This window comes from Rousettus aegyptiacus, unplaced genomic scaffold (genome assembly GCF_014176215.1).
Source record: "Rousettus aegyptiacus isolate mRouAeg1 unplaced genomic scaffold, mRouAeg1.p scaffold_m13_p_2, whole genome shotgun sequence".
In the NCBI taxonomy this organism is placed as follows: Eukaryota; Metazoa; Chordata; class Mammalia; order Chiroptera; family Pteropodidae; genus Rousettus; species Rousettus aegyptiacus.
In genome coordinates this window covers 172,966,071-172,993,725 of record NW_023416295.1, presented here as the reverse complement: position 1 = coordinate 172,993,725, position 27,655 = coordinate 172,966,071, and the positions used below count along the sequence as shown (strand labels likewise).

The 27,655-nt window shown below is 59.3% G+C and overlaps 1 protein-coding gene across 1 annotated transcript; it reads left to right on the top strand.

Moving 5' to 3' along the window:
* The first annotated feature begins 931 nt into the window (after positions 1-931).
* Positions 932-27,655, top strand: NFAM1 (NFAT activating protein with ITAM motif 1). Its single transcript, XM_016135792.2, has 6 exons — positions 932-1,070; positions 13,174-13,503; positions 14,677-14,789; positions 17,946-18,047; positions 25,750-25,836; positions 27,138-27,655. Exons 1-6 carry the CDS (start codon positions 983-985, stop codon positions 27,195-27,197), a joined length of 780 nt encoding a protein of 259 aa, XP_015991278.2. The 5' UTR covers positions 932-982; the 3' UTR covers positions 27,198-27,655.

Below are 27,655 nucleotides of genomic sequence, written 5' to 3'. Positions count from 1 at the left end.
TCACCCCCCACCCCCCCACCCCCCCACTTCCCCCTAGTGCCAGCACGCTGCATGCCTCGCCGCGCCCCGACTCCTTCCGCCACTCCAGACAGGCGGCAGACACCTTTCCCCTACCCCGCGCGGCTTGGCCCGGGGCTGGGCTCCAGGATGCCAAGGGCGTCGGGCTCCCAGTCTGCAGATAATTATTGTCCCTGTGTCAGTGCCTGTGGGAAGCAAGGACAGGGGCTGTGGCGAGGGCCCGGATGGGGAAGCGACTCACATGTCTCCTGGTGGCGGAGGGGGTGGGCTCGGGCTTAGGGAAACCCGCCGAGAGGAAAGAGATTTGAGGTGGGCTACAGAGGAGACATTGCCTGGGCCTCTGCAGGGACCCAGGGTGGCCCTCGCTGGGCTAAGGACCAGCCCCCACGTTTGGCACCACGTGGGGCCGGGGACTTGTGGCGGCTGCCGTCACCCTAACTGCCTGCCCCTTCCAGGATCTGCCCAAACACTTCCACCCCCGCCCCGACCCCTGGGAGGGGCCTCCTGGGCTGTTTCCCAGGGGAAGTTTCTGTGAACGTGGTTATTTTTAAAGAGTTCCAGAGGTGAGCAGGTAAACCAAGCCCTGGAGAGACTCGCACAAGTCTGTACCCCGCTCAGCCGCCAGTGCCTTCTGGACCCGCCAGCAGCTGGAAGGGGCCGAGGAGGGGAGAAGCCCACCCGCCCGGCGCATTGGGAGGCCTCGGCCCCGCCCAGCTGCTCTGCAGGCCAGAGAGTGAGCCCCAGATTCCTCACCTGGCTCCCAGGCCTCCCCGGAGGGGGCCTTCCTGCTACTCGAGCGGGAAGTCCGGGGTTGTTGACAGGAGCCGGCCCAGTCGGGCCTTGAGGAAGCAGAAGGGCGGCCAGGGAGGAGCTTGGCGGGGGCGCGGAGGGGAACCTGGCCGCCGGCAGACCATCTCCCCCCGTGAACTAAAGAGGAAGGAGGGACACTGCCCGCGAGGCCCCGATGGAGAGCCCGCCTCGGCCGCCGGCCGCCCTCAGGGCCCCCTGGCTGCTGGGCTTGCTCCTGTGGCCCTGGACCCTGCGGCTGGCAGGTAGGGTTTTCCTGCTTCTCACGTGCTCGCTGGCTCCCCGTCGAGCGGCTGTCGCCCGCCCGCCCGCGCCGCGCCGCTAATTCCAGTCTCGGGGGGATTTGCTGGTTGCGTTTGAATGTCGCAGACTTCGCAGGGGAAGCCTTGGGGACCCGGAGATGGAGATGTTTAGCTAACGCCTCGCCAAGGTGGCTTTCGAAGGGGCGGGGGCAGCGCTCCCCCCTCACTGCTGTGTCCGCGGCCTCCCTCCCGGCTCGGCCTGACCTCCCAGCCCTTAAACAAGGGGGGGTGGGGGGCGGGCATGGCTGCCGCCTGGGGGCTTGGGGCGGGTGGCAGAGGTCAACGGAAAGGGACAGCTCAAGCCCAAGGAATGCTGTGGAGGCACCGCTCCGAACCTGCCGAGTGGCAGAGCCACGCTCAGCGTCAGCCAGGGAGAGGAGGGGAGGCCAGCGGCTGGCCACCAGGAGCCTCGTAACCTAGGGCGCAGAACTGTCACTGTTTCCAGAAAGGGTGGCACCTCCCACTTCCTGAAATACAACCAGAGGCCGCATTATTATCTTCACAAGCGTAGGCCTTTCCAGGGGCCAACGCTGTCCCCCTGCCTTGCCCCAGGCCCCCCTCAGAAGCTGAGTGGCCTGGGTCCAAGCCAGGAACCTGGGGTGCGTGGCCTTGGGGTGGGTGAGTTCGTCCGGGCCAGAGAACCCCTGGGACTGTCCCTCACCAGTGTGGCCCACACTGGGGTCCCTCGAGCCATGTCCCTGGGCGGCACTGACCCTCTAGGGCTCCCGGGACCCCGCGTCCCGGCTTGCAGGCTGGGTGCGTTCCTCCCTCTTCTCCCAGACGTCGTCGGGGAGGCTCACACTGCCTCCCTGGCTGCTTCTCCCTCTGCTCCCCACAAACAACAACAGCTGTGATGATCACGTAGCAGCCTCTTTGGGTTTCGAACTCGCACTGACACTCAGCCCCCTGGGAGGCACCCTTGAGGAGCTGTCTCTGCTGGTACCAGGTACCATGCAGGTGAGCGGAGGTCAGGTTCAGACCCTCGGTCCACCTGGGCTCTGAGCTAGACCCTTGGCAGTGGGCTCTGAGGCTCCTCTCGCCTTTCTTTCTAAAGAACGTTCTTCACAGAGAAAACCTCCTGCTCCCCAGAGAGGCAACAGACTTCCAGCCAGCCCCCGGCCACACCTCCCCTTGAATCTGGTCACCTCGCACCCCTAGAGATGGGCCGGGGCAAGCAAGGATGGCCCCAGGGCATACGGCTTGCTGGGACAGCCAATATTTCTAACTTAATTTCCCCAAATTCCTGGCATTTCGTTGTGTGTGGTCCCTCCTCCCCAGAAGGGACCCGGCACATCCGGGAAACTGAGTAGGGACCTTGCAAGGTGCTGGTGTGAAAAGCGCTTTTGTAATCTCTCGACGGCAAACAAACCGCAGGTTTCCCCCAGTATTGCGGCAAACGCTCTACAGAAGAGAAACTCTGCTCTTTCACAAGAGGTGAAAACACCCTTTCGGTCTCCTAGATCCCTGGGAGCGGCAGGCGGCACCCATCGCCCGCTCCCGCGGCTGCCCCTGCAGCTCCGTCTGCCGCGCTCCGTGCCCCTCCCCCACCCTCTCGTCTCTGAGCTTTATGGGCTTGATGAGGGAATTCTGGCATCCCACACCCCTCAAACCTCCCCTGACATCTGCCATCAGCTTGGTACAACGAGCTCCATGAGCTGCCAGCACCAAGACCCACCCAGCCTGTTACCGGCAGCTGTGTCCCCAGGGGGCCTTGGGGAGCATGGTCCCTGAAGCTCGGGGTCAGTGCGTCGTATCCCTAAACCACCACGTGACGCAGGGTGGACAGGGCAGCAGCGTTCAGCCTGAGTTCGAAGCTGAGCTCTGCGGCTCACCCCGCCACCCTAGGCAGGTTCTTAATGTCACTGGGCCTCAGTTGCCTTATCTGTTAAGTGGGTGCTGTAGTAGGGTCTGCCTGGTAGCACATCCTGAGACCGGCTGGTCAGGCCACATGGTTAGGGCCCGGAGACTGTCAGCCGCCTGCCAGCCTGGCCGAGTCGATCAAAATGCTCAACATCTTGGTGAGTCCACGGGCTCCTGGGGGTCACTGCGACCTTCCCAGTGACCTCAGGACCTCCCTCGCTTGCAACCCTCGTCCTCCTGTTGTGAGCCAGGACCCAGGCCTGTTCTCCTCTGCTCTCCTGAGCCCTCTGCAAACTCTACTTTTCTCAGAGGGTCCTGCAGCCCCTTGCGGCCCACGGGCAAATGCGCCGTGAGGTGAATCATCCGAGCCTGCCTGCCGCTCAGCATCCTGGGAGCCGCCACACACACCTGCTCTAGCCCTCTCCCACCAGGCATCAGGCACCTCCGAGGGCTTTGGGGCCTGGCACACCAGGTCCAAGTCCTGCCTTCTAATGACTGCTGTGTGCCCTCAGGCAAGTTACTTGACCTTTCTGAGCCCCACTGTCCTTGGCAAACGTCAGTCGCCTCTATCTTCCTGGGCTTTTCTAGAGCTCTGGGTTGTTTTTATTTTTCAAATGTTCGTTGAGGAGGACCACTTCTAGGCCTGGCAACGTGTGTGGGGTGGATGAGCCACAGCCCTCACTGTCAGCCCAGTGGGAGCAGATTAGCCTGGAGAACGCGACCCGTGGCCGGAGGCGGGAGTCCCGCGTTCTGGTCTGCCTCCTGCCTCCCCTCCTCCCGTTTGCTCTTGACTCAGGTGTCAATGCTCCCTTTGTTGTCCAAAGGACATTCAGGAGCCTCCTGCCTCTCTCCCCGCACAGCTCTGGCTTCTGTCAGGATTGGCCTCTGCTTTTTCATCTTTGTCTAATCCCAATAAAGAGCTTTCAGAAAGGCAGGCAGAGGTGGGGCAGGGGGAGGCTGGGGGGGAGGCGCGGAGCTGAGACGGGCAGGAGGCAGGGCCGGTGGGTGGGTGGCAGGCCCCGCACGGATAAAGGCTGGGAGGCCAGAAGGCAGAGCAGGGGGTGGGAACGGGAGAGCTTCAGCCTGGAGAGGGGCAGCGCTCAGCAGAGCAGTGGGACGCGATCCCCAGTGGGCTGTAGCGCCAGGCGGATTATAAACGCCTGTCAGGGAGGAGGTTCAGACGCTGATCCAACAGGCCCTATTGTTGCTGCTTTCTCTTTCTCAATTGTGAAATGTAAAACACATGCAGAAAAGTACAATAAATATTATAAAGCGAAGTCCTGTGTGACTACCGCTCAGGTCAAGAAGAGTGTTCCCGTGCTCCAGAGCCCCTGGGTCCCCCACAGGACACCCCCCTCTCGCCCTTACTGCGCGCCCCTGCACGGTATAGATCAGTCTTGCCTGATTTTGAACTTCGTTTGTGTAATCAGAATGCCAACATGTGTTTTCTTTTGTGACCTGCTTCTTTCACTCAGGGTTATGTTTTCTAAAGATATATCCAGTCGATGACGTGGCCAAAGTTGGTTTTCATTGCTAAAGAGTTGGGGTTGCAAACCACGGCCTGTGGGCTAAATCCAGCTCACCGGTTTTTTTTGTTTTTTTTTTGTATAGCCCGCGAGTTACACAAGGTGTTTATATTTTTTAATGGTCGGAGAAAAAAAAATCAAAAGACTCTTTCAGGGCACGGGAAAATTATTCAGTATTCACGTTTCCGTGTCTGTAAATAAAGTTTTATTGGCACAGGGCCACGCTTATTCATTCGTAGATCACCTCTGACCACTGTCGCCCTGTGACGGCAGAGCCGAGTTGTTGTGGTAGGGACCGGACGGCCAGCGGAGCAGGAAGTGTTTCCTATCAGACCGTCACAGGGCGCGTTCGGCATCCCACTGAATGAAGAGACTGCAGTTTGTTCAGTTACGATCGTCCTTTCAGGGGGCTCCCGGCTGGGGCCGTGAACACGGGCATGTGGTCCCCAGGCGCACGTGTGCCCCGAGTCTCCCGGGGACATGTTCCCACCGAGGCTGCTTCTCTCCCCACTGCCCGCCTCGCAGCGTGGAGGGTGAGCCTCCAGGGGGCGGGAACTGTGCGCACTGACTTAGCCTCGAATCCTTGACTCCTGGCGTGGCCCCCGGCGACGCCCAGGAAGCACTAACGATGGCAGGATACGGCGAACTCCTCGGCCACAGACAGCGCCGGCAGTGGCTCCGAGCAGGGTGGACACTTGATGCCACCAGGATGGGTGCCTGGGGTCCAGGGGCAGTACCGGGGGATGGGGGACTCGGGTGAGTCCCCCGCCCGCCCTGAGTCTCGGGCCCCTCTCAGTGCAGGGGGAGTGACCAGCCCCTCGAGTCTTATGAATGACAGAGTGGGCATAGGGGTGCCGGGTAAACAGGGACCTGGAAAAAGCGTCCGACCCTCACTCGCTCCCCGTGCCCCGCCGCCACCTGCTTGGGTCCAGGAAGGGCCTCGCTGTAACGCCAGTGTGGGTGTCAGGCACTGGCCTGGGACCCGAGGCAGGGGAAGGAAAGGGTGCGACTGGGTGAGCCTGGAAAGGGGGAGGGGAGGAAGTAGATGTGAAATGGGCAGGCAGAGCTCCTGGCCCCCTGGTGAGGACAGTCTCAGGGACTTGGGTTTGGGTCCTGGGAGGCTTTAGCCCAGTCTCCCAACCACTCCGAGGCCCTGCTTCTCCGTCGTGGTGCTCAGCACCCTTCAGCGTCAGCCTCTGGCCAGTGACAACATCCGAGACCCCCTGGGACTCCCCAGGGAGGGGTGGCGGGGGCCTTGACCACGGGGACGAGGTGCCTGGAAGCAGCGGCACGGTGGGCTGGCGGGTGTCTGCTCCCCTCCAGGACTGTGGTGGGGAAAGAGTGGGGCCAGAGCTGGAGCCCCTTTGAGGCTCCGGGCCAGATCCCTGCTTGCTGCTGACGGGCCGGGGGAAGGGGACCCCGGGCCAGCCCAGGCCAAGCCAAGGGGCAGAGAAGGCTCTCTTTACAGTGCTGGTCGTACCGTCCAAGGGCCCATTTCTGAAGGCCACTTGGCAACACATACAAAAATTTAAAACGTGCATACCCATTGAATCAGCAACTCCGCTTCGTAGACCTTGTCCTAAAAAGCTGGGGGCCCAGGAGACAACCTGGGTACACAACAGAGGTCCCCCTGACGGGAGGGCAGACAGCCTCATTGCCGTCCGCTGGCCCCCGCCTCGCTGCGCTGCATGTAGATGAGCCCCTCCTCCCAGCCCCTTGTCCTGGGCTACCCTTTCCTCCCGTGTGTGTGTGTGTGTGTGTGTGTGTGTGTGTGTCGAGGGTGGGGGGTGTGTGTGACTGAGCTCACCTGGGGCAGGTGAGGGTGCGGACAGAGCCAGGGAACAAGTACCTAACCTTAGAGATGGGCTGTGTAAGGAAAGCCAGAGAAAGGGCGAAGAGGGAAAGTGTAGGCTGGTGGAAGATGGGGGGTGGGGGGTGGGGACGGGGACCTGAGTGGAGGAGGGAAGGTCAGAGAGGGGGGTGTCTGCAGGGTCGGGGTGAAGGCCAGGACCAGCGGGAGCCACAGTTACCAGGGTCTTTGCTGACCTTGTGTGGCGGGAGGGGAGGAGGCTGGACGGGAGGATGGAGGACAATGAGTGATTTTGTGCCCGGAGGGTACGGGACCTTTGGGGAGGAAGAGATTTAAGAGAAGTCAGGATGAAAGTGATTTGGTGGAGGTGTCTCCGGGAAGGAATTAGCGTATCGACAGCCAGAAGCGTTTATATTTTAAAAGGAGACCGGGGGTGGGGAGTGGGGGGCACCAAATCCCCCCGAATGAGCCACTAATTCAAGAGTTTAGGCGGCTGAGGAAGACTGGGGTTCTGCAGTATTTCTCTTGTCATCTTTCCGACATGAAATATGATCATGTCACTTCCCAGTTTAGAAGCCCACAGAGGCTCTGCCAGGTTTCTAGGACAACAGTCGGCCCTCCACCCCCCACCTCCCCCTGACCCCCCCACCTCGACTCCACCAGGCTCTTGAGTCCTCCAACTGGGTGCCCTGTGTCAAGACTTCTAGAAGCTTCACCAAGAGCTTTCTTGTGCTTAAAGACCCTCTCGGGGCCCGCACCCTCCACCCCAGCCCGGCTGCCTCCTGCTCTGTCTTCCAAGTTCCTCTTGGTGAAGAGGGGGAAGGAAGATCAAAGGTTCGCAGCTGTGATGTAAGGGAGGCAGAGCTGCAGAGAAGTTGCGCGTTCTTGATCCTTCCCCGCGGTGTCTGGGATTTCTACAGTGAGTCTGTTTCACTTTAATAATGGGGGAGGGGGCAGGGAACCCAAAGAATTATAATTCAGAAAACGCGCAAAGGCCCAGTCCAAGGTCTGGTCACCTCCCAGCTGGCGGGGGCGCCCCGGGGCGCCCCGCCCCGGGTTCCTGCTGTCAGCTCCCTTCCCAGTGGCGTGGCGGTGGTGGGGCCTGGCCGTCCTTGGCGGAAGCCGGTGTGGGCACACGCCCCGGACCCCCGGACATGCTCCGGTAAGGGACTAACCCCCTCGCTCCGCTGCTCCACTCAGAGGCAAGGAGCAGAACCCCTGCCCCGCCCCTTTGGCGCTAACGCCACCTCCACCGCATCCTGACACCCTTCTTTGAGGGAGAAGCAGGGGTATAAAGAGGAAAACAGAGTCCCCTTCTGCCCCCAGCCACACCCGCCAACTAGCTCCAAAGTGTGAGCAGCCTGCCTTTCAAACCCAGCCAAAAAGGAGGCGACTATTATAAAAATACCAATTAACACCCATGACGCTTTTACATGCCTGGGACCAAACACTGGACACTGTGCACTTGGTTCGTGTCCCTGCGTGGTCACTGTGCACCCAGGGTCCAGAGTGTGGAGGCCTGAGAACGCGGGCAGGCTGTGGAAATGGCCCACGAGGCCGGCCACGTCGCGCGCAGCTCCCCGACGCGGAGGTGTGGAAAGACGCGGCGGCCGGTCCGACGGCCGTGCTCCGACGGCATCGGAGCTCAGAGCGCCGGACACACGCCGGCGGTTCCAGGGTCGCCTTCCAACGCCGGCTCCGCGCCGCCCCCTGGTCGGCCACGCGCCGCCGCGTCTGATGCGTGTGTCCCCCAGGCTCGCCGTCGTTCCGTGGCACCCTGGCATTCGTGCTCAGGCAAACGGCCGGCGGGAGCTGGAGCTCGGTGAGGAAACCATCAGCCCCGCAGCTGGGTCTTCATGCGGGCCTTTGAAGAAAGGCGCGGCTCGGAAAGATGCCAGAATTAAATTGGAGGGCAAAACTCCGCGTCTGAAATAAAGACCGTGGGAACCGCTTTCTTCTGTAGCCGGGGAATCAAAGTGCTTGCCTCTGAAATCGACCTTAGTCGGAATGGACACCTTTGATCAGCACGTCTGGGCTCTCATGCCCTTGGCCCGCGATGCTGACGTTCAGAACCATTGAAGGGATTGAGTTCCAGGCAGAGGGCGAGCTGGGGCCAAGGCCTGGCCCAGGAGTTGGATGGGGAGAGGAGCAGCTGGGGGGGGGGGGGCGCCGAGAGATGGCAAGGGTCCCGGATCATGGGGGTGCTGGGATGTCATCACTGCAGTGAGAGAGGGACGCTGGCTGGCCCTTTTTGGACACTTGGCTGGCCCTGCCACAGGACCAGTCTGTAGAGGGCTCATAGGGTTTCTTGCTTCTGCTCTGAAAGCTGCAGACTCTGCTTGAGCTGGGCAAAAGAAGCTGTCCCCTTAATGCTGCAGGCTCACTTCTGAGTGCCAGTGTCCCCAAACCCCTATGTGCGGCCAGACATGTCGGGCTCTTACATGACCCAAATCTAGGGCCTCTGAATTGTTTAGTTCCCTTTAAAAGGCTACTGTTCTTTCATCCGAGAAATGTTTCCTTTTGCTTGCTTCGAGGTTTTAAAACTGCAGCATAGAGTGTAGGGTTAAGGACCCAAAGGGACCCAGCTTAAAATCCCGTCTCCACCGCCGACCAGCTGTGCTGCTTGGGCAAAGCTCTTCCCGTCTCTGGGCCTCAGGTTTCTCACTTGCGAAAGGGGAGCGTGTCCAGGGCGTTAGCTCCTGTCATCCGGAGGCTTGGCAGCGAGGCCCGGGAGTCTGTGCTGGGCGGGGGACGCCGCACACCCAGGAGCGGCTCAGGGAGGAGACGAGTCCTGCAGACCGAGTGGGTGACCCCACGGAACAGGGCGAGGAAGGGAGCAGGAGCGCATTCTGAGCTTTGGGGAGAGTGTGGGCGAAGGCTCAGGAGCCTGGCGTCTTGGGGGCAGTGAGTGGAGGGCCGGGGCAACTCGGGCTGGGCAGGGCCCAGAGGTGTGGGCTGGACCCTCCAGGCTAGGGACTCAGAACTTTTTTTTTAAATAGTGGCCCAAAGTTAAGGATGTATGTTATAGCATGACCCTGTGTGAACCCAGTTGTAAGAATATAGCTGAAACCAGAAAGTCACAAATGGTGCCTTTACTATGCATGAAATGTTCCGTATTCTGTTTTTTTAAACTGCTTGCCTTGACATTGTAAATTGCTTTCCTGGGTCTCCTCCGGTGGGTACTGGGGCAGTGCCAGCTGGATGGCTTGTGGATCCCTGGGGGCAGCACCCGGCAGGCCCTGGCAGGGCAGGGGAGGAAGCTGGGTTCTGGAGCTGTCAAGCTCTCAAACCCACAGTTCAAGTGGCTGCAGATTCAAAAGAAGAACAGGAAAAGGAAGGAATCAGGTGCCCAGGGCTGGTAGACAAAGTCTTTCCCAACAAGGGTGACAGACAGCAGGGCGGCATGGGGGGGCGGGGTGGGGGGGGTGAAGCAGGAGGAGCCTGCCGTGGGGAGGGCTCTGTTGGCCACCCCTGCTGCACGTGGGTCTGCACTGTGGGCCTGTCACAGGGTGGACCCGGGACTCATCTGACTTCCTTGCCACCTCCTTGTTTCTGGGGAAAGGGAGCCTAGCCCTATGGCAGCCAGTGAATCGTCCTGGCCTCATCAATCCTGTGACAGCCCTTGTAAGGTGGGCATTGTTACTTTCCCGTGTTGCAGGGGAAACACCGAGCTGCAGAGAAGGAAAGCCACCTGCCCAAGTTTGCACAGCTTTTAGGCAGCAGAGCCGGGATCCAAACCCAGGCCTGGTGCCTCCAAAACCTGGGCTTTTCCCAGGCACCTCCACTCCCATTTCCGGCCAAGCCTGGCTTCCTAGCAGTCAGTCCCTGAGGCCCCGAAGCTGCGGAGAAGTGAGGGGTGGCGGACGCGCCATCCCTTGAAAACACTGTCTCTTGCAGAGTGGGGATGGGCAGGGCCCGGTGGCGGTAGCTTGTGCTGCTGCCCCATTGAACTAACCTTCCGTGATTGCAGTTGTGTGGGGGAGGGGAGGACTCGGAGAAGCCTAATAAGCAACCAAGCTCTTGGGCAGGCAGGCAGGCCAGGCTGCAGTGGTGGCTCTGGGGAGCTGGGCCCTCTGTCCTTGGGCCATTTCTAGCCCATCACACGCCTGTTCCTGCTTTCAGTTCACTGATGACCTTCAGACCCCAGGGCACCAGCATACCCTCCCCCCTGCCCCCCCCCGCCCCCGACCAGCATTGGAAATGACTATGAACCTCTCTGTAGCACTGAGCCATAACAGGGGGATGCTCGGCAGTCAGCTGGAGCAGCTTGCACCCCGGAAGGGGCCTCTCTTGGAGGCCCAGGTCCAGGAGAAGGGGGACGGGAGCTGAGCCGCTGTGGTCCAGGCTCTGGGGTTCTGACACCTCAATAAAAAGAGGGGAAGGTGGAGGCAATTAGCTACATTGCCAGGCTGGAACCCAACTGCAGGTCTCCCTCCCTCCCGCCCTCTGTCTCTGGCCTGCTGTTTCCAGATTGGCTGCTGTTATTGATTGACAGAAACTGCCTCATTGCCTCACTTTTTGGAGACAGCGTTTTCATCCGAGGTCTGAGGTCCTCCTGTCTGTGGCAGACCTGAGCCAGGGCGATGCATTTTCATGATCCTAACCCTCTGACCTTAAAATAATGAATCCCGGAAGAATATAGAACAACAGTCGTCTGTTTTTTTATGGAGTCCCCCCAGAATTGTAAAGATCAGCTTAACTGCAGCAGCAGATTCCATCATTTTATAGAAGGATACCGCGAATGAAGAGAATTTTTTTTTTTTTTTAAAGACGAATGAATGAATGTCTTCCTGCCAGAATGAACAGGAAGGTGGCCTTGTGATGCTGACAGTGTGTCTGGCCTCCCTGGGCCTGGAGCAGCCTCTTAGATACACAGAGAAGAGGGGTACGAGGCCCCGGGAGAGGTGGCAAGGCCTCCGTGCAGTCCTTGGCTTGGCCACTTTCCTGGTGATTTTGATCAGGTTCCAGCCTCCCGACCCCCGCAAGGAGACGCTGGCCTGGCGCCCTCATCCTGGCTGCCTCATGGGGTCACTGCGAGAACCACCCCGGAGGATGCGGATAAAAGCCAGGAAAGGGGCTCCCGCGCTGAGCTGCGTCTGGGAGGCGGAGGTTCCAGGCGGGGACGGCAGCTGTAGATGCAAAGCGGGGGCAGGACCGCAAGGTAGGGCCACTGGGCAGGGCGAGTAATGTCCATCTCACCGTCTTGCCTGTTGTCCTTTCCGGCCCACCCAGGACTCTGGGGGACGTGCCTCCGCACCCCGACTCTACCCCTGCCACGACTCAGACAAACCTCAGCCCTGAGTCAGTCAATGCTTCTTGTTCCGTGACCCCAATGAAACACTGTTATGGGTAAACAGCAGCAGCCACCCTGCCCTGGAGCCCTGGGCTGAACGTGTGCTGCGAAGCCCCGCCCACTCCGCCGCCAGAGGGGAGGCCCGCGCCGGCTCAGTGGGCTCCCCGCGCGTGAGACTTGTCATAGGAATGATGTGTGACAAAGTCGACCCACTGTGACGTGCAGACGCTGGTTGGGGACTTCGGATCTTTGCGGGGAGGGATGTCCCTTTAGTTGCTCAATAAGAAACTCAAAGTATCAGCGTGGCGGGAGCTTTGAGGGACAGACTAGTGAGAAGGGCCATCTCCATCCCTGTCCCCAGTCTCCCTGAGGGCCTGGCCTCCCCCTGTGGGACCCTGCTCAGGGCTGAGCTGAAGAGAGCTGAGCAAAAAGCAGCCTGGCCTCGCGCCAGCCCCGCACAGCAGGCGGGAGGCCCACGCCTCACTTTCCCCAACAAAATAAATCTCGCTGCTCCCTCCGAGCGTCTCAGATGCGTGATCTTCTCCCGATTAACAACCTGGCCAGCATGTTCTTGGCTGCTCGCTGCCGACCTCAATTTAGAACTGTCTGTTGCTTGGCTGCGGGAGAAGGAAGGTGCTGAGCGGACCAGGCACACGGCAGCTGAGGGCTTTGCCTGCGTGACCGGGGCCCGGGGGTGGGGAGGTGGCGGCTGCAGACCCGGCCCAGAATCTGGCCAGCATCTCAGGAGCCTGCAGGAGGGCCGGCCCGGGCAGGCTGTCGCTTTGGGGGTTTTCTAACTGTTTTCCTAGGTGCCTCTGATGAGGAGCGGTGAGGGTGGAGGTGGGGAGTGGGTGGCTCCCATGTGCCTGACTCCGTAAGGGTCATTGAACATCATGGTCACGGCCAGACAGCTGCCTGTGGAACACCTAGGCATGGTCGGAAGACTGCTCTCAGGGCATTATGATGGCTCGTTATGTTCTGTATAAAAAATGTGACGAATTCTTCTCTGAGCTCAGACGCATGCCAAGCTCTCTCTGGGTGCCTGGCATGGCTCCCCCTCCGGGCTGGGGAGAGCACAGCTGCCCGCCCCCCTCTGTGCGGCCGCTGCCGGGAAATGCTTCTTCCTGCCAGGAAGTGTTTATTTTCTTCCCTACCTCCTTCCTCTTACTTCCCATATTCACCAGCTGTGGGTCTTCTCAGACCTGTGCTGTTATCCAACATGGCATCTTGGCCTTGGGGAGGCTTGTGGTGGCAACGTGGGGTCTGCAGCTGTTCAGCCCTGGGTGGAGTTGCAGCTACACGCCACCCCTGAGACATCGGAAGCCAGCAGCTTGGCCTCCCTGACCATCAGACTCTTCCTCTCCTAAACGGAGCTCTCACGCACTGTGCCCTGGGTGTGTTGGGAGTCGGAGAGTCACATGTATGAAGCGCCTGGCACGACACCTGTGCACAGTGAGCACGTGCCAGGTGGAGCTGGGAGCCTCGGGCCTCGCCGGGAAGCGGGCGGGGCCGGAGCAGCCTGCAGAGTGAGCCTCTCCCCTCCTCCTTCCCCTGCAGGAGGGCAGTTGGTGGTCCACACCGGCGCCCCCATCCTGGTGTCTCTGGCCAATGAGGCCGTGTCCTTCAACTGCAGCATCATCTACCTGTACACCCCAGAATTCAAAACCTTCATAGTCCGCTACTACCACGTGGACCTCCAGGGCCAGAGGAGCGCCAAGGAGCCGGCTGACTGCCAAACCGGCCCAGGCACAGAGAACCAGACCCACACCACGCAGTGCCAGGTCACCCTCAAGCCGCCTGGCGCATCGGCCACTGGCACCTACTACTGCTCCGTCGACTGGCCGCATGTCAGAAAGCACGGGAACGGCACCTTCGTCCTGGTCAGAGGTGAGGCCTCTTCCGTGGCTCTTCCCAGGCCGAAGCCTGGGGGCTTCCTGTGGCCGAGTTTGGGGCACAGGATCTAAAGCGGGGGTGGTTTGCCTGTCTTTTGGCTTTTGCGAAGCGGAACAGAGCATCCTGGGGGAGCCCCTGGCCACACAGGTGTGCCGGGACATCCACCTTTGTGTGGACAGTGCAGAGGCCTGGGGCGCAGACGGCCTAAGAAGGGTCCCTTGTCCCCTTGGCCTCGGTGTCCCTTCATCATGAGATGGGTGTCAGGTGAGTGCAAAATGGCACGTGCACATCTGTGTGTGTGTCACGGCCTATGAGCGAGCGCTCGGCTCGTGTGCAACTTTCTGGGGATGGATTCTTAGTTTCCAGCACGTTCCCAGAGGAGTGATGACACCAGAAAATTAGGAACAGCTCATCGACGAAGTCGTAATTCTCTGACCGGCCTCTGTGACTCCCACTGATGGGGGCCGGGGCTTCAGAGCCCCATGGACCTGGGTGTGGACCCCGGCCCTGCTGCTTGCCGAGATGTAACCTTGAGCCTGGTCTTCATGGCAATACCCCGCCTGTCAAAGGCTCGTATGGGGATGAATGAGATCCTGCCTTCAAGGCTTGGAGCCTGGTAATAGGAAGCGCTTGATAAATAACAGACGCCGATGTGCCTGGCATGTGGTCCGCACTCTGCGGCATTTTGCCAGCCAGGGTGGAAGGAGGAAAGAACGGATGGCTCGAGGGGACAGGCCGGGTTATGCCCTTCGCCCCACCACCCCACCCTGTGCAGGCCGGCCACCTGCCAGGCCCAGGAAAAACCCATCCCCTCCGGCCTCCCACACCTGCCCGTATGACTACTGTTTCCCATGCGGAGGAGAGGAGGCCCCACGGGATGCGGTGACTTGGCCAGCGTTCCGCAGATGGCTCTCAGCGAAGCCTGCTCACTGAGGAAGGGGCCACCGAGCAAAAGGCCCGGTCCTGGCCTTAAGAGAACCAGGCGGCAATCCCAGGAAGGGACTCGGCCAAAGCAGCGGCTGTGAGGGCCTCAGGAGAGGCTGGGCCTGGGGGTCCTCGTAGGGGAGTGGTGTGGGGGGCCCTGGGTACAGGAAATGCAGGGATGGGGGCCTGGGGGTTGTGGGGTGGGCTGTAGCTAACCTCTCTGCTTCCCGGCCCCCCTCCTAGACACGGGCTACCGAGAGCCCCCACCGGGCTCGCAGAAGGTCCTGTTCTTTTGCTTCATCGGCATCCTGAGTGTCCTGAGTGTCCTGGGCACAGCTCTGCTGCTGTGGAAGAAGGTAGGCGCACAGGTGCACGGCAGCATGGCCCCTCCCCCGTCACGGCGGCTCAGGGACGCTCGCGGGCGCCTGCCTGCCCCGCAGGGAATCCTGGTGACTGGTCCTGTAACGTGTTCCCTGTGGCCCCTTCCGCCCTCCCTGTGCCTGGGCCTCAGCTGCGAACTTGTCACCGCCAGGTCCCTTTTGATCTCGTTGCAAGAAACCAGGACTCTTCAGCCTTTTCTGTCCAAGATCCAGCCCCTTCTCCCCTGTCCCTGAGTCCGCCTTCCCCCGACCGGGCCGGGCTTCCATCGGCTCCTCACCTGGAACGTGGGTCTCCCCACTTCCACACTCGTCTCCCCTCACTCTGCTTCCCACACCCTTGTTTAGGGGCCCATCACTGTCCACCCCCTCTCTCCCCCAGAACATAAGCCCTAGGGGTCAGGCGCTTGGTGTCCCCAGTGCCTGGGGGAGCCTGACACATTGTGAGTGTTTGTGGAAAGAATGGCGGGGTAAGTGAGCGCTGAGACCCGAAAGATGAGTCGCAGGTGGCCAGGCCACAAGGCGGGCAGGCCAAAGGCACCGCTCCCGTTCCGTTCTGCAGAGGAGGAAAGGGAGGCTCTACAGGCTTCCTGAGCCACTGACGACCGCACTGATCGGTGCCGTCATTTGAAAATCACCACTGGAAGGGAGTGTCGATGGCCAGGGACAGAGCCCCCGATGAGGCAAAGCCGGCTCCAAGGGGCAGAGCGTCCCGATGCCTGGAGCAAAATGCGCCCGCCCCATTCTTCCAGAGGGGCTCCCTCTGTGCTCCCCGGGACCCTGCCCAGGCCCCCTCATCAGCCCCCGGAAGGCCTGCCGCTCCCGGAGCTCGTTCACTCCTCTTACCGCCCTTCCCAACTCTCAGTCCACCCACAGCTGTGGCAGCTGGAGGGGGCCTTATAAAGTGCCAATCTCACCAACCCTGACCTCTGCCCCGGTGAAGACACGGCAGCACCCCGCCATTTGCGGCCCCGCCCTCGCCAGCCCCCCCGCTCAGCTCCTCTCGCGTCGCCTTCCATCCGGCCACTTCCTGTCTGACGGCTCGTCCTCTCGCGTGTCTGCGACACGTCCCGATGCGCCCGCCACTGTGCCATTCCACGTGCTGCTCCCGTGGCCGGGGACACGTTGAAGAAGACTCTTCTCCCGTCTTCGGGAGAGAGCACAAGGCCTGAGAAGTCTGCCCCGGCCTTCGGGCAGACTTGGGGCTCCTTTCCGCGACCCCGCAGTGGCCCCGCCGATCTCGGTAGGAGTGCCACGAAGCCAGTCCTGGGTCTTGGTCCCCACGGGGGCCAGAAGGGGCCCTGCCATCTGTCACTCCCACCAGCCATGGTGGCGCTCCGGGCAGCCCCATGGTGGCCTTGAGGCAAGCCTCAGCCTCTGACCGTGACAGACCCCTTAAAACAGGTGGTCAGGGGAGGAGCTAGGTTTGAGAACAGGGAGCCTCTGGGACGGGCAGTGGACAAGGTGGACAAGCCTCAGTTGCCCCCTGTCAAGTGGAAATCCCACGCCCACCTCCTCAGGCTATTATGAGAATTAAATGACAATAAGAATGAGTCCCAGAGTTCTTTGCAAACTGTTAAGCGTGACATGGATGCCGGCGCCCATCCCGCTGTCGGGGAGAGCTACACATGCAGACAAAACGGAAGAGCGAAAACTCCAGGTACCGTCAGGTCAGCCTCTTGGTGAATCAGACAAACCTGGGTTCAAACTCTACCTGCAGCACTTCCTGGCTCTGTGACCTCACGCAGGTCACCTCTCCTCTCTGAGCTTTCATGTCCTCGTGAATGGAACAGAGATGATATGAAAACTTGTCTCGCAAGTCGGTTGAAAGGCAAACGAAATAAGGCAGGTCATGCGGCGTCTAGAGCCCCGCCTGGTACCTGGTGAGGCTCCATCATCCGGCTCCATCGTCCTGAGTCCTGAGCCGTTATTATGCTGCGACTGGGGGTGGCGCTGGCTTCTGCCAGAGAGTGAAGTAGCTCTCAAGAGCTAATCCCCTGTAAATGGGCTGGGGATTGGCAGGCGGCCAGGGTTTTTAATTAGCTCCTGCCCAGAGAGGAGGCTGCTGTTGCTCCGCGGTTGGCAACGAGGTGCCTGCCATGAAGGGGGACGGTGGGACGGCCTCGGAAGGAGCCCACTGCGCCCGCCCCCTTCTGTCTCCCCACCACCCCGGCTCCACAGCCACCCTCGCGCGCCACGCAGCAGCCGGCTCGAGCTTCCCGGGGCTGCGTCCTGGCCCCTCGGATGTTCCCCACGGTTCGTGATTCACGCACCCCTGTGTGGCCGCCCTGACCCTCCCGGGCAGGTCCGCCTCCCTCTGGCCGCACTGACTGTCTTTAAATTCCCGGAGACCTTCGGGCCTCGGCGCACGCTTTCCCCTCTGACTCTCTCCCCTCTCTTTCCAAATGAACTTCTCGGCCTTCAGGCCTTAAACGCACCTTCCTGCCAGGTAAGGCGTTTGGCCCCTCCCCGTGTGCCAGAGGCTCTGTCCCTGAGGGTCAGCGCATGGACCGCGTTTGGGCAAAACTGCTCATTCCTTGTCTGTCTCCTCACTGGGTCCCAAGCCGCAGGAGGGCAGGGACAGCGTCCATCTCGTCAGGCTGGCTGGCTAACCAGCAGTGCCCGACAAATGCGCGTTGGTCGGCTGAGGGCCACCTGAATGCCACACACTCGCCCCCTCGTAACCTCCCTGAATCTTTGCGACGGTTTTGCAAAGGATGGTTGTTGCGGCCCAGAGAGTGGAGTGGCTTGCGCGAGGCCACAGAGCCAGTGAGGGGCAGAGAGAGCGGGACTGGACCCCTGGTCCAGCCGGCGTTTGCTCAGGACCCCCCACGGCAGTCGGCTCTGTGGCTGGGGACCCCGTCACATTGGCACTGCCTCCCCTGAGCCAGCGCCTGTGTCTGTGAGCACTGCCTTGTGGGGTCTTTATCATTTCCAGTATCTCTGGGCAGATGAGTGGTCTGACACAGATCTTGGAAGCATTTGGCACGATTCCCTGAAAAGGGCGGGTGGAAGGTGCTGAGTGATCAATTTCTGCGTGGCCTCATGACAATCTGCCATCCTTCTCCGTGGTGGGTCTGTGCAGGGGGAGTCATTCGTCCCCAGGCCTGACAGCCCCGACTTTCTTCCTTGCAGAAACAGATGTGGGCTCCGCAGAAGCAGCTCGCCCAGAAGCGCCCAGCCCCGAGCGCCGCCGGCTCAGAGCAGCCTCCCGCCGAATCCGAATCCGTGTACACGGTGAGTCCCCGGGGCCTGGGCTCCCCCCGCATCGCTCAGACCTGCCCTGAGGTCTGGATCCCTGGCTCCGTCATGCACAGCTGTGTCTCTCACTGAGCCACAAGTTCCTCATCTGTACATGGGAGACGAGAGGTCCCACCTGGTGGGCTTTCTACGAAGGCGAACCGAGCTTACGCGTGTGGCCCTGGCCCCTGAGAGGCATGTAGACATGAGGTGCCCTGGGTCCCCTCCTTGGCCCACCCCTCCACTTCTGGAACCAGGGGTAGTGAGGGTACGTGTCAGTGAGGAATGGAGAAAGTTCCTTCACCCAACTAGATGACACTGTTGACCAGCTTGCCGACCCCTTCCTGTTTTTATTGCACAAACAGCATCACGGCAACGACGAGAATCACAAAAAGAGGAAAAGATCGGGCGCTGCCCCACGCCCTTAGCACCCTAACGATTTTCCATCCCTCGCACTCCTCCTCCTCCTCGCGCTGGGACATAGTTTTCTATCCCTCCGATCAAGTGGGAGACGTGGGCCGGACGCTGTTTGCTCCATTTTGCCCTAGCGTTTCCCATTGCTGCCGTGGTCTGACGCGGGGAGAGGCCCGGCCGCGTGCCCAGCCCGGCCCAGCCCAGCTCGCCCACCTGGTCCGCACGCGGCCGCTTAGCCCAGCGGCCGAAAAGGCGACAAACGTTCTTTTTCAGTTATGTCTCTTATAGTTGCACAAGTAACATGTGCTCGTCGTAGAGTAAGCGAAGGATAAATGCTCCCTAGCGTCAGATGGGGTCTCAGGTCCCCGAGACCCGGAGCCGCCAGGCTGGGGTCTTGGCTCCACAGCTGGGAGGTGCAGCCGTGGGGGCCGGCAGGTTCCCCAGGGGCGTGTTCTGGGTCTGCCCCCAGCCCTAGGATTCTGCCTGTACTTGTTGTCACTGTACCTGTCCCTGCCACCCCGACTCGCACGTGAAACTTGGGTCCTTCCTTGGTCTCCCACAAAACCCCACGCATAGGGCGTGCAGAGTGTGGCCCCGTTTACTGAGGGCAATGTAGACGGGGACGAGGCAAAAGGCCGACGGCTCCAAGTGGAGCACAAAACGGCAGTGCTTCCCACGCCTTCGGCGCCCGGGTCCAGGGGATTTCAACTGGCCACAGCTTCCCACGTGGCCCCAGACTTCCCCACCCCATGTTCTCTCTTCTCCTCCAGCAACTCATCGCAGCATTTCCCTATGAGGATTTCTGGTGTCAGCTGTTAAATAAAAGCATTTCTCTCTCTCTCTCTCTCCCCCACACACACACATACACACACACACACACACGTGAGATCTCTCTCTATATATATATATCAAAAAGAAGAAAATAACTATGGTCCTAATTCTGTCTGCTTCTAGGATACTTTCTTTAGATGACTTCTATGCCTTCTCGTCCTTTTTAAATAAATACATACAAAGAGACCCATGCACACATTCACACACTCTTTTTCTTAATGCAATAGTACAGATTTTTTTTCATGTTACAATGTCTCATGAACAACTTTCTGTGTGAATGAATCTCCTTCTACAAGATTACTTTTGATGAAAGAGACTGAGTTTTGCACGGCACATCTTTCTCGCTTGTGTTGAGACTTCTTGGAGACTTCCCTGCAGTGTGGGAAGAGATCCAACTGCCTCCCACGGTTTCAGGGTGACTTGAGAGGTTCGAGGACCAGAAAAGAGATATGAAGGGAGGCTAAAGACTTTGCTAGGCTGTGGGACCAGTTCCTACCAGCTGGGGTTGGACCTGGGCAGACAAAAACGACATTTAACAACGAGGATGATGATGATACCTTTGTTGAGAACATATTACGTGCCAGGCACTGTGATAGGTCTTTCACCCTTTTTCTCATTAATCTTCATTTTGGCACTTTAGGATATAGGCGTTGTCCCCGCGTTGATTTTATGTTCTAATTGTCTATTGCTGGTATGTAGAAATATGATCGATTTTTGAATAGTCACTTCGTATGGAGTGACCTTGCTGAATTCACTCATTCATTCTAATGCGGTTTCTCTGTAAATTCCTTTGGCTCATGTATGAACCCAGTCATGTCATCTATGACTAATGGAAGTTTCATTTCTTCCTTTTCTAATTCTCATAAATTTTTTTCTTGCTTTATTGCTAAGACCTCCAGTATGGCGAATAGGGATCCTTGTTTAGTTCCCAACCTCTGGCGAAGGGTTTTTATATATCTCTCCTTCTACTTTCTTTAGATAGGTACTTAGATCATTGGTTTTCAATCTTCCTCTTTTTTTTTTTTTTTTTTAAATTTGTGCACTTAAGTCTATGAAATTCTCTTTACGCGTGGCTTTAGCTGCATCCCGCAAGTTTTGGTATGTCGTATTTCATTATCTTTCACTATCTATCATTACTTCTCATTAATTCCACTGTGACCAGACAACATCTTCTATGTGACTTTGATCCTTTAAAGTCCTTTGAGACTTGCCTTATGGCTCATCTCATACACCATGTGCACTTGAAAAGAACTTACATTGTACACGGCTATGTGAATGTTTTATATATGTCAATTAGGTCAAGTTTATTGACATATTGTTAAAATATTCCATATCATTTTTTTTTGGCCTAATAGATGTTAAGAGAAGTGAGTTAAAATCTGCTCATATGACTGTAGATTTGTGTATTTCCCCTTTTAATTATGTCCATTTTTGTTTTTTATTCACGTGGGAAAATGCTCACTATATTTTGTGACACGAAAAAAAAAGCTAGAGTACTCCAATTTGATTTTTTTTTTAAATTAACCAATTAAGGAGCATAGATTTGGAGCAGGTCAGACAGATTGGAGTTCAAAGCCTAGATCTTTTGCTCATGGGTTCTGCTACTTAAACTTTCTGAGTTTGAGTCTTAGTTCCATAATCTGTAAAAAAAAGTAGGGCTAATGACGCAATATTGTATTAATGGCTTGCAGACATGGCATGATTTCTTCCATTTAAAATTCTTTATCTTGAGCCCACATCTCCCTCCAGCGACCCTGCCCTTTCTCCATAACTCTTTATAACTGAGCTGTCAAAACTCCCCATCTTCCGTTTCTCTCTCCTTTCCGACCCAGTCAGTCAGACTTTCTGCCCACCTCTTCGCCAAAACCTTCCTTCTCAAGGTCACCATTGACCTCTGCATGGTTGAATCCAATGGTCGGTTCCTGGTCCTCACCTTCCTTGATGAATCGGCAGCGTCTGAACCACTGAGCTGTCCCTCCTCCTTGACACATGTTGCTTCCGGGTCATTCCGCTCTCTCCTCACAGCCCCTTGACTCGCTGCCACACCTCCTCGGCCTCCTTCACTGGCTCCTCCTCAGGGACCAGTGGAGCCCTGACCTCTCACCATTGGAGTCCAGTCCTGGGACCCTCCCTCTCTGACCTTCACTCTCCTCCCTGGGCGATCTCCTTCAGCCTCAAGGTTTAGAGACCACCTGCGTTCTGGCGGCTCCCAGATTTATGTCTCCAGCCCAGACATCTCTGAACACCAGAGTCAACCCTATTTGGACATTTCATCGGCGTCTCTCTCAGCCCAAACCAATTCTTTACTCATCGAGGTGCCTCTCTCCGCAGTCCTCATCACAGAGAATGATGGCTCCATCCTTCCTGTTGCTCGGGTTTAAAATTTTGAGTTGTCCTTTCCTTCTCTCTATCACTGCTCATGGCGGATCCGTCATCACATCCTGTCTGAAAGCACACCTGAAATCTGCCGCCTCCGCCCCTCCGCCGCTAACCCTGGTGGGAGCCGCCACCATTTCTTGCCCAGAGTCCTGTAATTGATTTCACATCCGCTTGTCCACCCACAGACAGGTCATGTCCACTCTGCTCTGAGCCCCTGGTGAGTTTGGGTTCTCCAAGAAGCGGACACCAAGTGAGCGGGGTTAGACGTGCAATCATTTCATTCGGGAAGTCGTCTGTGGGGGAACACGGGGAAGCGGGGAGAGCCGTCAGACAGACGCAGGTCTGGTCCTGCGTGAGGGAAAGCGGCCAAGGGCAGAGAGGAAGCGCCGACCACCACACAGTGTCAGGAAGGTTCGGCAAGGCCATCGGGAGCCCCGACTCGCAGGGGCTCCCTGTCTGTCTCCCACCCGGGGCGAGAGGCTGCGACGGCACCCCTACCAGGCTCAGCCATCGGCCGGGATTAGCCCACGGCGTGTGTGGCCTCTGCGCACACGTCATGCTGGGTCTCGGAACCCAGAGGCTGGGGACCTCGGTCCGTGCTGATCGCTGGAGTTGGGGGCCTGCAGAGCACATTCTCCTGACTGCTGTCGTCCTTCGGAGGTTCCTGTCTGACTCGGAATCGATGTCAAAGCGCCGATAGTGGTCCCCGAGAGCTCCGGCCGCCTGTCCCGCCACCGTCTCTCCTCCTCACTCACTCGGTCCCGGCCGCCGGCCTCCTGGCCGCTCCCAGGCACTCCGGGCGCGCCTCCGTCACGGGGCCTGGGTCTCGGCTCTGCCCTCTGCTCCAGAGCGTCTTTTCTGTGGCCATCCAGAGGGCTGCTCCCCAGGCCTTTCCTGGCCTCTCTTTTAAAACTGCACAACCTCCCGATCTTCCTTCTCTGTGTCTCTCCGTGGCCCTAATGGCCACCTTTCACTTTCCTTATTGTGCCTGGCACGCGCTGGGTGCTCAGCAATCTGCCATATGCATGAGAAGACTTCCAGGTGCCCGGGGGTGCGTGGGGCCCAGCGCCGGGCGCGGGGTGGGCACCCTGGGGAACCGCGGGGCATCAGCGTCGTGGTGTCGCTTTTCCTCGGCAGCATTCGACGCGCGGCTCCTCCGCGCTGGTCTCGACCCTCCTCGCCGCTCTTAGCCTCCAGCCCCTCCCGCTCCTCCTCGCTGCTGCGGCCGGCGCAGGTGCTTCCCAGCACGCCGCCGAGGCTGTCACTTCCCACCCAGAAACCTCCAGAAGCTCCCCGCGGCCAGCTCCTCGGCCTGGCACGAGAGGCCTGTGTCGGAGGCCTATCCCTGGTCTGCTTCCCCACTCCGTTCATTTTGGGCATTCTAAGACCTTGACCTAGAGAGGAAGTGCTCCGTCCCACTGCCTACTTCTCCTTTCCGAACGGCCCCCACTTCGCACCCACCTGCCCCCAGAGCGTGTCCCGCACGTCTCTACGGGCAGGTGTCCATGACGACACAGCTCTTATGTTTCCTTGGTCACGGGGGGTGGGTATTACAGGAGGGCCCTCAGATTAGGTCCTGGTCCGGGGCAGCCGACTTCAGGTCTGGCCTCATCCTGCCTGGAGGAAGACTTTGGCCCTGGCTGCCCACCTCTGCCAGCGCCGCCCACCATCCGGGTCAGCGCCATTGCCCACCGAGCAGCAGGAGGCCAAGGACATGAGTCCCAGACAAACAGCCTCAGGCCAGCACAGCCCAGCACAGCCCAGGACAGCGCGGTCCTCGCATGGCACAGAGCACGACACAGTATGGCATGATGGATCCCAGCACTGCCCCAACGCTGCCTCGCGCGGCCCCAACACGGCGCAGCCCGGGCCCGACTCTGTCCCTGCCCAGCCTGGCCCAGCCCAGTGCAGCCCGCTCAGAGGCCTGGGCAGTCTTCTGTCAGTAGGCACACGCCGAGGGAGGCAGGCCCCATCGCCACCTCAGGAGGCCGGGAAGGTCTGGTTCAGGCCCTCAGCGGGTGTACTGTTGACAAGGCCACTCTGCGTGTCACAGCCTGGTGATGCAGGTCACACCCTGAATGCAAATGCAGCCAGCAGGTCAGGACTTGTCAGCGGCTTCTCTGTGCAGCCAGCTGCTAATTTGCAGCACTTCTGCGGCCTCGCCTGCCCTCAGCCCCACCGCTGGCCCTGCCCGCGGCACGGCCGCCGTCTGCGTGCGGCGGGGGCCTGCGGGGTCCCAGGGCAGAGGGCGCTCCCCTGGCTCGGCAAGCCGCCGGCCACGTGCCCAGGCCCGTGGGAGCATGCAGCCTGGCGGGTGGGAGGCCCGAGTTCCAATCTGGACTCCACCGCGGCAGGGCTGTGTGACCTGGCGTCTTGTGTGTGGCAGGCGGCCTGTGTGATTTGGACGTGACAGAGAAGGGAGCCGCCTGGGGGGGCCACAGATCTGCTCCCTTGCCGGGAGGTCAGCAAGGAGGCCCCTTTCCTCCCTTCTCTCTGTGACCGGAAGCGTCCAGCGTGGAGGGGCTGCCGGGTCTGTGGAGGTCCAGGCCTGGGTGCACAGAGGAGCAGATTCCCACCTCACGCCCCAGGCTCGCCAGTGGTGGCCCAGGCTCTGGGCAGGTGTGGTGACCTGACAGGCCAGAGCAGACCTTGGAAGTTGCCTTCCACTGAAAATGGGGCACCTCCTTGGGGCGACCCTGCTCCCTTTCCTACTTGGAGGCAGGTCAGAAACCCCTGTCCCAAAACTCACTCTATTTCTGACTCAGATGGCCCTTGACTCACAGGGCCACCTTTCCATCCCTGTGAGTGATGCCCTTGAAGTGAGGGTCTCCCAAGAGCCAAATGGTTTATTACATGGGTTTTCACACCCAGCTACCTCTCGGCGCCTCCCTCCCTCCTCCCCTCCCAACCCCCCTCTTGCCTCAGAGTACCACCTGTCTCTCCAGCCTGCCTCAGCAACCCCTGCTTGCCTGTTGCCAGGGAAACCACCTCCTTGGCAACTAGCCGGCATCCATATGACATGTACATGTGGGAAGGAAAGGTTCCTGCCTCTTGGTTAGGCTGCTGGTGGCTCTGCTCTGGCAGTCCTAAAGAGCAGCGACTGTTCGTCTCTTGAGATCCAGTGCCCAACAGGGTCTGAGGGAGGGTCCAGGCTGTGACCGCAGAGTGGGGAGGGATGCGGCAAGCCTCCCTTGATGACCATTCGGCTGATGATGACTCAACAGTTATTAAGCACCTGCTCTTTACCAGACCCTGTGCTGGGCCTTTCATGCACAATATCTCAATTTAATCATTCATTGAGCCTGCAAGATAGATATGATTATTCCCATTATGAGGATAGAGAAACTGAGGCGCAGAGAAGTTCAGGGGTTGCCCATGGCTGGGAGGTGTCAGAGCTGAGAATTGAACCTAGTCTTATCTGATTTCAAAGCCCTGGTTCTTTCTTACTCCTGAGGCCTCTGGTCAGGATGCTCATAGCTGGGCCTAGAGTGAGTGTGGCCCCAAGACACACATTCAGGGGAGTGAGGAACCCCCTCATTGTAGCTCACTTGGTGAGGCTCAGAGACCCAGAGACAAACCAGGGACAGCTTGCTGGGAAAAGAGTATGACCCCATCGGGGCGCCTAGGTCATCTGTGAATGCAGGCTGGGGTGGGGTGGGGCGTCAAGGAAGCCCCAGAGGGTGTAGACAAGTGGTCAAGACCTGCACAGGGGCAGGGGCTCTGGGCCAGGAGGGTGAAGATGGTTGCCAGGAGGGGATCCTATGGGAGCTGTGGCCATAGGTGTCATGGCTGGGAGCTGCTGGCTGGAGCCCTGAGATGGTTCAAGGGAGGCGGCAGAGCACAGAGAGGAGGAAAGGGATGAGGTGGCTTCGAGAGAGGGAACGGCACAGGCATGGCGGTGGGACCATGCGCGGTGTCGCTGGGCAAGGTGGGCCACCCCTCACCGGCTACGGCCCACGGGGCGCTGCCCACCCCCTAGGCTCCTGCGGGCCCGAGTGGTCCATGACAGGCGGGGAGGCCCAGCTGCGGGGCCCCTCGGTTCACCGCCCTCTGACCCTCACGCCGTCTCCCGCAGGCCCTGCAGCGCCGAGACACCGAGGTTTACGCCTACATGCAGCACATGCCGAGCAGCCCGCCCCCGAGCCAGAGCGTCTTCTCCCAGGTATGCGCGCGCAGGGCGGCCTGGCTCCGCCCCTCATTTCATCTGACTCCTCATCTGTGAAATGGGGTGAACAGGACCATGGGCGCGAGCCCCCACTGTTGAATTGCAGCCCTCTCTGAGGCAGATGGCTCAGTGGGGAGGAGCCCAGGTGGGCTGGAACCCCTGCCCTCCCCCTTGCCATCTGTGCAGGTTTGGCCATGGGGCTACCCCGCGCGCCCGAGTCTCCTGTCTGTGAACAGAGGGGCCTCATGGCACTCGCCTCATAGATTTATCCTGAGCCATGGTAACTACTGCTGGAGACAGTGCATTGTGGACACTGACCAATCAGGCAAAGGGCGTTAGGCTTCGAGCCGCCCCCAGACTGATGATGTTGGCTAAGGTCGGAGCTGGAATCTGAGCTGGTGTAGCCTGGGCCCTCTTACTATTGTACTGGGGGCCAAGGCAATTCACTTGATCACGATTATCTCTTACACCTCTGTTTGCTCATTGGTAAAGCGGGTGAGCGACACTTTGCTGCAAAACCAGCTGCCTCTCAATTCAAATGAGTCCCAAGTTAAGTCAAGTCTACACCACAGATTTGGACACCATAAAGTATGAAGTCGTGGGTGGGCCCATGGGCACATTGGGAGAGCATCAGAAGTGAAGGGGGCTGGTGCTTGGCCCCCCCCAACTCAGGGGGCCCAGGCTGGCACTGTCTGGTGAGTCTCCCATCCTCAGAGCCCTTGCTATACTCAGCCCTGAACTAAGCCCCAACTGCAAGCAGGGCTTCCCCACGCTGGGACCCCCAAGGATGGCTGGGCCACTCCAGGCAGTACTGGCCCTGCACCAAGCCCTGGGGTGCTGGCCAGGGTTCTCGGACACGTCCCTGACTCCCAGCAGCCTTGGAGCTTCAGGGACATGGTCGGTGATATGACAGACACACAGAGACATTTGTTGTCCCCTCTGGAGAAGGACAGGACCAGGGCTGGGCCAGGGGCTCTCAAGGATGCTGAGTGAGCCCTGCAGGGTGATTAGGAGGTAATGGGGGGACATATGGGGTTGAAGGAGCACCCCAGACAGAGGAAAGAGCGTGTAGGGAGGCCCCGAGGCAGGAAAGGGGAGGCCCATGGGGCAGGAGGTCAGAGAGCAGGGGTGGAGTGGAGTGGTGATAGAAGAGGCTGGCGAGGTGGGCTTGGGGACAAGGACAGGCTTCCCTGTCACGGCCATCCAGGAAGCCATCTATTTGTTTACTGCCGACTAAATCTAAATTAGTGCAACTTTTCCCTACCTATTGTTTCTTATTGATTTTCCTTTTTTTCTAGGAGAAATTGTATGGATTTGAGAATGACAGTGACTTCAATATGGTCTACGAAAATCTCTAGTATGAGCTGCACCTGCACATAGGTCTTGCCCTGGATAAGGGGCCCTGGGGCAGCCTCTCCCTCCAAAGGACGTGATCCGTACCAGGACTGAGGCCCCGGGGGCACCCCATCACCTCGCCCCCACATTCCAGGCCTTTCCTGCCTTGGCCTGCCTCCACCCCCCATTCTGCGCCCCAGCCATACCCAGTTTCCCATCTGCAGGCCTTTGTCCAAGCTGTTCCCTTCGCCAGGCGGGCCCTTCCTCAGTCTTGGAGGGCTCCCTTGGACACCACCCGGCCCCAGAGCCCTCCTCGTGAGACCCACGGGCTCTCTCGGCACAGCCTGCAAGGCCGACTGCGAGCCCCTCAGGAGGGGCCTGACAAGGGGCCCTCATCAGTGCTGAGTGCACAGTGTTGTGGAGAAGATGAATAAAGGAGCATCTGTGCAAATGCCCCAGCTCCCTGCCGCGCCCAGCGAGG